The 12,556-nt window shown below is 36.1% G+C and overlaps 2 protein-coding genes across 2 annotated transcripts in view; one reads left to right on the top strand and one right to left on the bottom strand.

The window, feature by feature from the left end:
- The window catches only part of LOC113049776 (derlin-2), a 35,927-nt gene that overhangs the window by 20,514 nt on the left and 2,857 nt on the right, over positions 1 to 12,556 (top strand). The window contains exons 2-5 of the mRNA XM_026212403.1: positions 10,548 to 10,689; positions 11,093 to 11,158; positions 11,389 to 11,462; positions 11,569 to 11,662. Of these exons, the coding sequence (XP_026068188.1) occupies positions 10,597 to 10,689; positions 11,093 to 11,158; positions 11,389 to 11,462; positions 11,569 to 11,662 (327 nt within the window). The 5' untranslated portion in view covers positions 10,548 to 10,596. The remainder of the gene's footprint in view (positions 1 to 10,547; positions 10,690 to 11,092; positions 11,159 to 11,388; positions 11,463 to 11,568; positions 11,663 to 12,556) is intronic.
- LOC113049777 (protein MIS12 homolog) lies at positions 7,954 to 9,852 on the bottom strand. The gene is made up of 2 exons (XM_026212405.1): positions 9,710 to 9,852; positions 7,954 to 9,171 (listed from the first exon to the last, which is right to left on the bottom strand). Exons 1-2 carry the CDS (start codon positions 9,723 to 9,725, stop codon positions 8,540 to 8,542), a joined length of 648 nt encoding a protein of 215 aa, XP_026068190.1. The 5' UTR covers positions 9,726 to 9,852; the 3' UTR covers positions 7,954 to 8,539.

Here is a 12,556-nt window from a genome sequence, read left to right as displayed (position 1 = left end):
CCCAAACAGAGATTGCTGAGTTGCAAAGAACCATTTTGCCAGTACAATTTTAAATTATGCAAATTGAACCCCTCGTCCCAGCTATGTGCTAGTAACTCTATTCTGTTTTTGAACATATGCATTTCACGTATTTCAATTACAGTAGCTGAGCGCTGTGACCTCAAGGGACAGTTTCACCTTTGAAGTTCTTCATTAACACTCTGAAGGAGCTGAAGGGAGTAGCAGACCACCATCTTAAAACCCTTTATAAAAGCCCCTTCTAGAAGCATCGTGCCTTTGCAAACTCATGGGGTCAAGTAGATTTTAAACCCACACACAAAATTAAACTGAACGAGGAAAAATATATTGCTTACCAAGACTGCATTTATATGATTAAAAAGAGAGTAAAAACAGTAGTTTTGGAAATAACATTAACATTTAAAATAACCGTTTTCTGTTTAAGTCTTGATGTCACAGCTCTCAGCGTTTTGGCTGCTTAATATTTTTCTGGAAACCATATAATACGATTTAAAGGTCTGTGTTAAGATTCGAAGAACAACAACAACAAAAAAAAAGTACGCTTTTTTTAAGTAACTGTAAACTTCCATCATACTGAACTGAATAATCCTTATACCGTTTAATTGAATAATTTATCAATCCTTAATCAATTATTCAATTAAAATACAAACAATTATCCAGTTCAATTTGATGTAATTTTACTATTCATTTACATTGCTTAAATCTTAAAAAAAAAAAGGCTTATTTTTTACAATACATTAATCAAAAGTAGCAGACGTTCATAGTGTTACATAAGATTTCTATATCTTCTTTTGAACTTGAATACATTTTCTAAATATCTCACAGAAACAAATTCACAACCAAAATGTCCTTGGGTTTACACATGTATACATGCATATGATTATTGAGTGGTCCAATGCATGGATAAAGCCCACAATTTCACAATTGGTCAGACAGACATTTGTGAAAGCCCCAGTCGTCCGCCTTGTTCACTCGTATTTGGAGCCGTGCCAATGGGGATGTCATTAAGGGTTCTTTGTTAACTCTGAGGGGGGATAATTGTGCGGCGGGATATTGCTCTACACCCCCTCAATGAGTGACAGAATATAGAAGGAGCCCCAGACCTCCTTAGCGCTGCTCATTACCGCTGCTCTACAGCCTGGGCCGCCCCTCTATTGTGCTGATGGTTAGAGGTGTACATATTCACATACACACCCTCCTTCCTTAAAAGACCAACTTTTTTGTTGTTTTTTTTGGCACAGTCTGGTTTATATGGTGGTTAGTGTTGTTGGGGTGTTGGTCAATATGTTTAAGGGTTACTCTTGTGGAAGTCTTTTGTGACAGAACTGTCCCACCAGAGATACTGGGGGAATACGCAACTTTAAAAAAATCTCCACTAATTTTCTATCAAAAAATGTCAAAAATATTCACAAATATGTATATATAATATGTTTTTCCTAAACCATGACCTCAAAATTTGAAGTTACAGCTTTGAATTTGCAAATATTTATTTATTAGTATCATAAAATGCTACTGTTTTAACCCTGTCACTGTAAGTTTGGAATTCATATAGTTAGATTTTGGATTGAATTAGAATAGTGAGTGTTAAAGTTAGAGGTTCAAATAAAGATGGAAGAGATGTGTTTTAAGATGTGTTTTAATAATGCATTATTCATTCATTCTTCAAAACAGGTAAACCTATACCTTTAAAAAGTTTGCGGTCAGTAAGATTTTTTTTTTTTAAGAAATGATTACTTTTATACTTCAAGGATGCATTAATGGATCAAATGTGACATTAAAGATGTTTATAATGTTTTTGTAAACAGATTTCAATTTCAAATTTATTTTGGACTATCTATTCATCAGAGAATCCTGAAAAGAAATGTCATGCTTTCTACAAAAATATTAAGTAGCACAACTTTTCAACATTGATAAGATGTTGAACAATGTTTCCTGAGCATCAAATCTGCATATGAGAATGATTTCTGTAGGATCATGTGACACTAGCTTGGTTTAACACAAGAATTTTAAAGTTGTAATATTTCACAATACTACTAATTTACTTTATTTTGATCAAATAAATGCCAAAAACAAAAAAACTTCAATAGTACTGTTAATACATCAAACACTGTGAACAAGTTCTGTGTCCTGTCATTAAAATCAGTATTAAATGGTCCAATGGTTTAACCACCATTGCTGTTTAAACTAGTTTCCCTTAATCATCATGATCATTGTTGTTCACTCAGACAAAATATTTCTGCCAGTCTTCCATCTTAATCTGCTTATATTGCTAGATAAGATATCAGTTCATCCAGTGTTTGTGGAAACAGTTAAAGATCAAAGAATCTCTGCACATACATTGTACCTGCCGCCAATTTGGTGGCTGAGAATCGTGAAGGACGAATCTGAATCTCAGGCTTCTCAGAGCTCGGTAAGGCGTGGAGAAGGTGACCTCTCCCTGACTGCGCCGGGCTGTCGTCCTAAAGAAGAACAAACAGTCTGTCACCAGCTGTCCCCCAGAATACGCCAAGACTGCTCTCCCACCCACAATGCACTCCTGTTGCTTACAGCCAGAAGGCCAAGGGATGGGCACACTGTGGAAATGCTCCTCACATAGATTTTTTGGGGATTAATAAAGCTGCTTGGGAGGCCCCAAATATTTCAGTGTTATCTACCAACACTGTAACTTATTATAAGTGCTGATGCAAAAGCAAAAAAAAAAAGGGGGGGGGGGGTTATTTGTACACAGGAAAAAATGGGCATATGTTATCTTGACCGAACAGTTTTGGTGACCCTTGACTTGCACTGTATTAAATCCTCTTAATATTTAATACAGGTTTGGAACAACTTTATAAATAAGTAAATGATAACCGAATGATCATTTTTGGTTAAATTATCCCTTTAAGAGTATTGATTACTTTTTAGGTCACACAGGCTTTGCTAACAGGGTTTATCAAATACCCCCCCCCCCCCCCTTATATCTGATGGACTAAAATGGCAAGTTATATATGGCCAGATCTGATATTTTCTTTTCAGATTACAGTCACTTTTACACATCCTCACTAGAAGTCATAGAAACAAAACAAACATGCGTGAGACTTCAGCAAGATGTTTTGCCATAGAGTGTATTTTTTATGAGGGCGGTATACAAATATAACCATATTTGTTTGGACAACAGAATAAAAAATAGCCACATAACACTTAAAAAACACTTAAAAGATCTGATAGGTCAGGCTAAGATACCTTAACAAAAGTCTGCCTACACCTACATCTACAAAGGTGGCTTAAATTGGCCCTGCGAAAATATACAAATAAATAATAATAAAAATCAATAAATAAATTGGGTCTAAACATAGTTAGCTGTTAAATGCATAGACTTACCTTTCCCAAACAGAGATTGCTGAGTTGCAAAGAACCATTTTGCCAGTACAATTAATTAACAATTAATAATTGGTTAATTATTTGCTCGTTTGATCTGTAGAGGAACATTATTAAACACAAACACCCCTTTACCTTCATTTTTGCAAAGTTTCAAAAACATACCTGTACGTACAATTCACTAGTTTCCAGTTGAAATTAACAATAGTGGCAGTAAAACAATACTTTTATTCCTTTTCACACAAACTGTGATTACATTGGCAGATCTATTAATAAAGTCTTTTGTGTGGTCCCTTATACAATACTGTATGTTATGACCTAACAATACTTTTATCATGATGCATGATTTGTAAATTTGTAATACATTTTGATATCTTTTTTTTCTGATATAGTAAACTTGCTTAGTACCTCACCTGGTATAGTGTTGTACTTGCATTGTGAAGTGTTTGAGTATGAGTCCTGTGAAACACAAATCTGAATATATATTCAAATATTTTGAAAAATATTGTTGGAAAGAAAGGCAGGTGACGTAGATGCTTACAGAATTTTCATTTTTGGGAGAACTAGCCTATCTCTTGAAGTATGAGCAAAAGTCATGATGGCGTTAGCAAACATTGCTAATTATAAAACATTGCTAAGTGTTCACTCTCAGCTGCTAAAACTTCTCAGGACCCTGGGAAGCGGCCCTTTGCTTAGATAATCTTTGTAAAATCACAGTTTGTTGGAAGTATTGAAGAAAGACCTGGTTTATGAACATTAAAATCATACCTTCAGTAAGCAACCTTGATGTTTTTGGCCAGAGAGAGACTATTTTTAGCTCAGAAATGATACACGTTACCTTCGTTGTGGAAATCAATAGTGCCATAAGGTTTCGTTTCACGTAACTTTGAGGCCCTGCCTCAGATGATTCAATCATCCCCAAAGCAACAAAATATCTTGTACCAATTCTGTTATGCAATGCAACAGGGACAGAAGTGAGCCGTGCTCTGTTTGTTTTAAAGATCTGAACAAAAACTCTTGAGCTGAATGCAGAAAGAGAACACTTAACCAAAAATATCATGTAGTTTTATCTTATATCCTTGTTTAGCAATATATGCTGCATATGCTGAATGAATTATAAATGGTATAAAAATAAATAAATGTCTTTGTGTAAATGATTGCATCAGTATGTAGCCTATAGATTTATTTAACAGCCTTTTTTTTTAAGAAAATCCTGAGTTGGCTTAAAAAAGGATAATCTGTATGCAGAATTGATTCATTCTGACTGTGCAAGGAGTAGATTTGCTGTTACAAGCAGGGCTTTCAAGAGTCTATTGATTCCCCACATGAGCTGCTCGGCTGCATTGACGTCTCTCACAGTCTGGTTTTACCAAAAAAAAAAAAGTATACGTTTTATGCAACTGATTTTAAATAGCATATTTTTCATACATCCTTGCACAAATGATCTGGTAGGCCCATGCACAAATCAGAAGAGAAGATAAGTTTTGCTATTAACCAAGTTGACTAAAATGGATTCAGTCTTTTCTCGCTTTCCCCATTTGTACCACAGGAGAATAAAAAAAAAGGCTTTGAACTTCATACGCTCAAGTATGTTTGCCTCTGGTGGAGACGGTCTCTGAAAGACGTGGTTGGGGGTAATGGGGGTTTTCAAGGCAGTAGTGCATATTTTATTTATTGTTCACTGCAGTATTTCTGATGTTGTCACGATTTAAGTCTAAAAATGACCTCTAACGTTTTATTTTTTATTTCAGAAGCTAACTTTTTTTCATGCTAATCACTGCTAAATTATAGCACACAGATTTGACTACACATTACTGATGCAATTTGAGTACTCATTAGTAACAGATAATTAAATTAACGAAATTGATCTTGCAGTGTAATTTGACGATTGTAAACGTAGGGTATTAAAGGGCAGTTTCGATGAGTAGCCTATGCTATCTAAAAGTAGCGATGCTGCTAACTTTATAATTTTTAGTAACATGAACGCTGCTTTCATAGTCATCATACTATATAATGCTTTATTCAATACCAAATGTTTTAAAGCAGCTTCACTTTAATAAACAGAAAACTAACAGCGTTATATGTTGTGCAATTCGTCCATTTTGAAGCGCAGTATCAAAGTAGCTTTAGCGAACTTCTATTTTCCAGCATGTCATGATATCGTGTGACCAAACGCTTTTCATTTCTGAAAAACAATAAACACACATTTGAATTAGTGGAAACTCTGATTCATTAAATTAGTTTATCCTAAATGGTACTTTCACGTTTTTCAAGTCTGATTCACACTATTGAATCAGTTCATCCTAATCATTTGTCTCTCATGTGTACACTGGAAAGTCCAGATTTTTCTACATGATACACTTTAACATTTATATAGCATTGAATCACTACAATCTCAGTCGTTTTTTAATATGCAGCATATGTATTCATCCTCAATGATTGCTTTTACATTTGTAGTCAGATTCATATCAGTGAATCGGCTCATCCTAAACTGTTCTGTCTCACATATGTAACACTGATATGTCTGATTCATTGTATTGATTTGGTTCAACCAAAATGGTTCTCTCTCTCACTTACATAGCACAGGAAAGTCCAGTTTGGGAAAGTCTGATTCATTCTATCTCCAGAACAGTCCTATATCTCACATTAAGCATTGGAAAGATTCATTCCAGAGAATTGGTTTATGTGGCCGATTCTGGACAGAATGATTCCGAAGCTTTCTGTAAAATCGGTTCACACTAAACTTTAGCACTGGCTAGCACTGAAAAGTGTTAAACTGGTTCATCCTTATATATGAACACACACACACAAACAAACATAAAGTGTGGTAGTTAATGAATCTGTAGCAATGGCTCTTCCTTAGCATAGCTAAATTTTCACAAATGTATTACTTTAACATGTCTAACTACTTCAAACTATGATTAGCTTATAAAATGAAATCTTTCAGTGTTTCGTGACATTACAAGGATACCAAAAGTTGGTTTCGTTGCATGAATGTAGTCAGTCTGTTTCTTAATCAGCAGATCTCAGTTAGCCTTATTAAATTTAGCTCGGTTCCACTCTGCTGTTCTCTCATAACTCATCACCTCAGTATCTTCAGACGCAGGCAGGGCTTTCTGACTCCAGCTTGTCATTGCGTGGGTGTGTGGAGATAAGGGGTCTTTATTGGTAGACCCTGCTAATCTGACTTGGCAGGGGGGATTGAGGCCAGGCTGTCCGGAGTGTGACGCCTCCATCCAGCATGACTTTTTGTGGATGGCCCCAGCTGCTCTGGATACGTCTTTAGTGAGTGATGAAAGAGGAAGACATAGAGCTGGGCAGGTTGCGGGGCCTCCCTCCTCTAATCCACCCAGCCCTCCTTCACTGCGTCTGTCTCTCAGCCCTTGTTTAGGTGCATGCCTTTCAGCAAATCCAGTGCTATGATTCATTTTTACATGAGAATAGCGTTGTCCTTTGGGATTTTCCAGCTTGGATTGGGTGCAATGATGTTATAGTGGTTAACCTCAAAAGGTGAACACTGCAAAATAAAGCTGATTCTTAATCAGCATCTTTATCTAGATTTCTATCAATTCTTAAAGCGTGAAAGAAAGATTCACCTGAGAAGGTATAAAGTGATATGCACTTTAATATATGTCATCCACTGATTGATTATTTCACTTTCTAAATGTAATTTAGAAAAATAGAATAAATAAAAGAAAAAAAATTACATTCTGAGAAAAATAATTAAAACCATGATGACAATAAATGCAATGGTTTAGGGAGTGACAGAAATGGTTTAGGGAGTGACAGAAAATATGACACATTTATTGAATCTGACCACTGTAATCAAGCTGTTTGTTAATATGTTTTCCTTGTTTTTTCTTTTGCTACTGAAGAAAATGGGGAGAGAAAAAAAAACATATCTGTTCCATTCTCCACTACACTAATTTAATCAATGTGAAAAAGGTCCAAACTCAACCCAAAAATGTCATTACAAACCCATTGTTATTTTGAGAATTTTTGAAGAATCATCTTCAAAAAATCACCCAAAAAGTTTTTGAAACAACGTAAGAAAAAAAAAAAAAAAAACACTTTTGATTTCCAAAAAGATTATTTCTTAAAAGTATTTAAATGTCACCATCACTGATCTATATTATAAATTGCAAAGTCTTTAAACAATGTTTTTCATGCTTGTTGATCCATAAACAATTAATGCACATGTACCTGTGTGTTAAAAAATATGCAGGAATTAAATTTTGTTTCAATTTTTTTTTTTTGTGGTTACATTCACAAAACAATAAAAATAAGATAATACTATATATATATATACACACACACACATACATATATATAAAATTAATGCATTTAGCAGACGTGCCTTTATCCAAAGCGACTTACAGTGGATTCAGACTATCAATTTTTACCTATCATGTGTTCCCGGGGAATCGAACCCCCAACCTTGCGCTAGCTTGCTTGCTAACACAAATATATATTTTTTTTATGTGTGTTTTTATGTTTTTACTGAAAAGGTTACATTAACTTGTTCCTCTCCATAGAAATATCTTTCATTAGTGATCATTTCATTTGTGGAGCAGAATATATCATGCAAACACAAACATTTTTATTGCTATTTACAGTACGAACAAAACAAGCATATTAGTTTATTACATTTATTACAAACTGACATTTGCGCTTAGCAACTCGATCGATGTACTGTAATTTAGATTCAGACTATGTACAAAATGTAGGCGTTCCTCCGGGGCGATAAAGTCCTGTACAACTCAATATGAACTTAAAATCTTTCTCCGCTGGACTTCAAGGGAAACAACATGAAACTTTCTGTCAAGTGTAAAGCCATCCAGGCTGTTGGACACATCAGTTTGGGCCTGTGAGACATTTGGGCTAATCTAATGCAGATCTCACTGTACAGAACATCAAAGGCACCGAATCGTAAATGAGAAAACCCAATGACTCTGAGGAAGGAGAGATGGACTGCATTTCAAATGTCTGAGGAAAATCACCTGATTACAAATGGATTTCTTTGAAGCTAGACTGATCTTAGTACTTGTATGTTAAAGTAATTGTACCAGATAGATTGTGCATTGCCTCCCCCTGGTGGCTGGATCATGCAATATCAGCACAGCGCTTGTATGGTATGGAGGTCTCACTTATTGCAAATCAACCATCAAACTTCATCCAGGTTCTTATTTCGCTTGTTAATCTTTCCTACAACTTCCTGCAGTTGGCCCACAGTCTCCATCATGTGTCGAATGCCGTCTTGGACATTTCCCATTCCCTCTCGTCTCCATGAAATTCGCAGTTCCTCGATCCATTTCAGCACCTCATCCAGTTGTTTCTGAGTTTCTTTCTGCTCCTCAAGTTCAGCGAGAAGCGCTTGCTTGGCGCACACCTCAGCTTCATAAGCCTGCAGCAGATTGGCAATGGAGTCCTGCAGCTTCATGAGGTCTTCTTTGCCTTCTGGGTACTTCTGGTGCAGCTGGTCATCGGGCAGTAGGACGTTGTGAGGGATGGACAGGACGCGGTCCATCAGCATCCCCTTCATGCGCTGAAACATGATTTCAAAGCGCTCATGTAAGAACTGCCGCAGTTTTTGGGTGCTCTCTCGGGCTGTCAGTCTGAGTTCTGCTGGCGGATCCTGGCCAGGACACAATCTCTTCACGAACACCGATTCAACAGCGACCAATATGTGATTGAGGGAGTCTCGAAATGCATCGCGAACTCGTACAGTGCAGGTCTCTGGGGTGAAGCCGAAGAACTGTGCTTCATACAGCTGGAGGGATTCAGATCCCACTGAAACTGGAATCAAACACATTCACATATCATCCATACACTCAAAAATGTGGAGTAATTCAAATGTTTCATGTTTCTAAAAGAAATCTCTTACGCAGACTTCTTATGCTGCATTTATATGATTAAAATAAAGTAAAAACCTAAATATTTTTATAAGCTGAAATGGCAAAGCTGAATTTACAGCAGAACTCATTAGAGTATGCTGATTTGTTGACCAGGAAACATCTATTATTTATATTTATATATATATATATATATATATATACACACACGTATAGAATATAATGTTATAATATTTGTGTCGTTGGATATTTTCTGGAGCAAAATCACGGCTGTTTCTCAAAACATTAAAGGACTAGCCGCATGAAACTATGACAATAACATTTATCTACGTGTAAAACTGACTAAATATATGTTCTAAAATTCTAGAGTTATATATAAAGTAAATTATTATTATTATTCCGCTCTATTTTATAGGTCCTGGTTTGTGAGTTATTCGCACATTAAAAAAGATTAGAGAAACCGAATTGTATTTTGATTTTACCTCCGCTCCCCGCCATCTCTGAGTCTGCAGCGCGCGCGCAGTTCAACCTTCTTCTCGTCTCCCTCAGGTCAAGTGTGTTTAAAAGCGCAATATCGCCCCCTGGACACCGGGAGCGTAACCGGGCGATCACGTCGTAGAAGATTACATACTAGTTAGCAGACGCTTTTATCCAAATGAGGATAATCGAAGCAATCAACATCAACAAAGAGCAAGGATACACAAGTGTTATAACAAGTCTACTGAAACAAGTTTACTAACGCAGTACACATAACAAGTTGTTTTTATAAAAATAATAAATAAAAGAACAGATAGATCAGAAAAAGAATAGAAGAAGCTAGTGTTAGAGGCCTTCAAAAAAGATTTAGACATTGCATACACTTTAGTTTCATACACTGTAAGATTTTATTTTAACTACACACACAGGCAATTAAAAAATAAACTATTAATTAATTTAAAGATGCTTTAAATATAAGTAAAGTTAAAATGTTGTGGACAGTTGGCTGCAATATATGCCATCAATTAACAAACTCGTAGCTTGCTTAAGTTATAAAAATCAGTTCTCCCATGGATAAAATGAATTTTACTTGTGACTGGAACCCGACTGTTGCGCTCTTATTTAATGGGCATCTCCCATCCCAATGTGAAACTTTCAAATTACCAAATTTTCATACATTTATGGACAATCTCTACCAACCAATAGAAAAATGCCAAACATCCACTGACCGGGATAACACAGTAAAGGACACGTTAGATGACCAATCAGAGCAGCGAGATCTTGAAGCGTTAACCAATCGGAATCATCAAAAACTAAAACCGCCTCCTTCATTCGCTTACCCAGGTGATGACGTGTCAAGAAGGTGCCGGAAGCAGCATTGTCGCTCCAAAAAATGGCTTACCAGACAGTCCGACAGGAATATTTACAGATCCCTGTGGTCACAAGAGCTTATACCACCGCCTGCGTACTCACTACAGCCGCCGTGGTAAGTAAACAGATGAATATTAGGGTCTTAAGCGCTATTTTCTGCCGTGTCCTCGTTCCTGTGCAGTTAAAACAGCTGGTTTCCTTTGGGATGTTCTCAGGACATTTGAACATAAACTCTCCTGTAAAATGTCTGTGTATGTTATGCCATGTTAAGAGTAATGAACCTAAGGTTACTTATCACTAGGTTTTGAGTGCAGCAGCTCTGTTTGCATGTTCACATCATACTTCCTGTGTTTACCATCATTCACAGTTAAACCTCAAGCGAGCTGATCAAAGTGAATTTGCTTTTGATTTCAGATATTATTGTAGTGGAGCATGTGATTAAAATGTGATTAAACGCTGTTTGTTTATCTGCAACATGTCATTTGTATCTGATTATAGTGTTTACTTCCTGTCCACAGCAATTAGAGCTCATCACACCTTTCCAGCTTTACTTCAACCCAGATTTAATATTGAAGAATTACCAGGTAAGTGTCAAAATAAGTGTGTCTTTGAAAAACATCACAACCTAAAGGTATTATTTTTTAGAATCACACTGAAAGGCCTTTTACTTAAAAATAAAAAAATAAGTAAATAACTTGTAATTCAGATGACAGAAGGCATATAGTAGAATATGTATAGGATGTATACAGTAGGCTTTATAGTGTTAATATTGCAGCATGTGATCCTAAATAATTTTTTGTGTGTGTGTTCATAGGTATGGCGGCTAATAACCAACTTTTTGTTTTTTGGTCCGGTTGGGTTCAACTTCTTATTCAACATGATATTTTTGTATCCTTGTGATTATAATAATATATTCATAGTTGATTGTACATTTAGCAGTACATTGAGGGATGGTGTCTGAAGGTATGTTCAGTCCTTAACTGGAGTCTCACAGGTACCGATACTGTCGGATGCTGGAGGAGGGCTCCTTCAGAGGGAGAACTGCTGACTTTGTCTTTATGTTCCTCTTCGGTGGCCTTCTCATGACTGTATCCTTCACATTTTCTCAAAAGAGAAGCACTCATTTTATTTATCTGTATAGCAGATCAGATCAGAGAAATGATTTGCTTAGTCAGTTTTACTTTAACTTTCTTAAGGACTTTTTCAAATGTAAAACATTCAAACGTTTTATATATCTCTCAGTGATGTCGGGTCAATGTATAAACAACCCGTACCTGACCGATGTTTTCAACTAACCCGCCCGCTAATCGGATAGCAAAAAAAGAAAATATTGTACCCGATCCGCTTCCTGAACAGCATTTTTTAATAAATAATTTAGTAAATGCGTCATCCCTTTATATTAATTTAATTACTTAAATCAGGCTTGCCACTAAGAACCGGATAAAGTAATGATTATGAATGTGTCTAAATTAGCAAGGAGACATTTATTTGTTTAGTAATAAACAGGTGTTTTCTGTGTCGCTGCTAAGATGAAGTTGACGATGAGGACTCGCCATATGGATTATATAATCAGAGAGTAGACTATTTATTTTGGTTTGAAAATTTTCGTATAAAGTAGACATTTCAAGCTTTCTGTAATATATTGCCTATATTACTTTTTAAACCCACCAACTAAAAGATAAAGACTCTACCTGACCCAAAATATCACCCAAAGTTTCTACAGCTTTTTTCTTGGCTATTTCAGAATCTGGAAAAATGACTTGGGCTAACTTGTTACTGCAGTCGGTAGAGCGATATGAATGAGTGTGATGTACGGCATGATAAATGCTCGTCACTTCTGCTGCCCAAACTCTGTCAGCCTGTGGGTCATTTGGTTTATTGAAAAACGATTGCACTGATTTAGATGTTTCTTGATGATGCGCTTTTGTCCGTGGTAGCCTACTCGCATGCACCATGTCACTTAACGTCGTATTCTCCACCAT

This window comes from Carassius auratus, chromosome 30 (assembly GCF_003368295.1).
Source record: "Carassius auratus strain Wakin chromosome 30, ASM336829v1, whole genome shotgun sequence".
Taxonomy (NCBI): Eukaryota; Metazoa; Chordata; class Actinopteri; order Cypriniformes; family Cyprinidae; genus Carassius; species Carassius auratus.
This window is presented reverse-complemented; position numbering and strand designations above follow the sequence as displayed.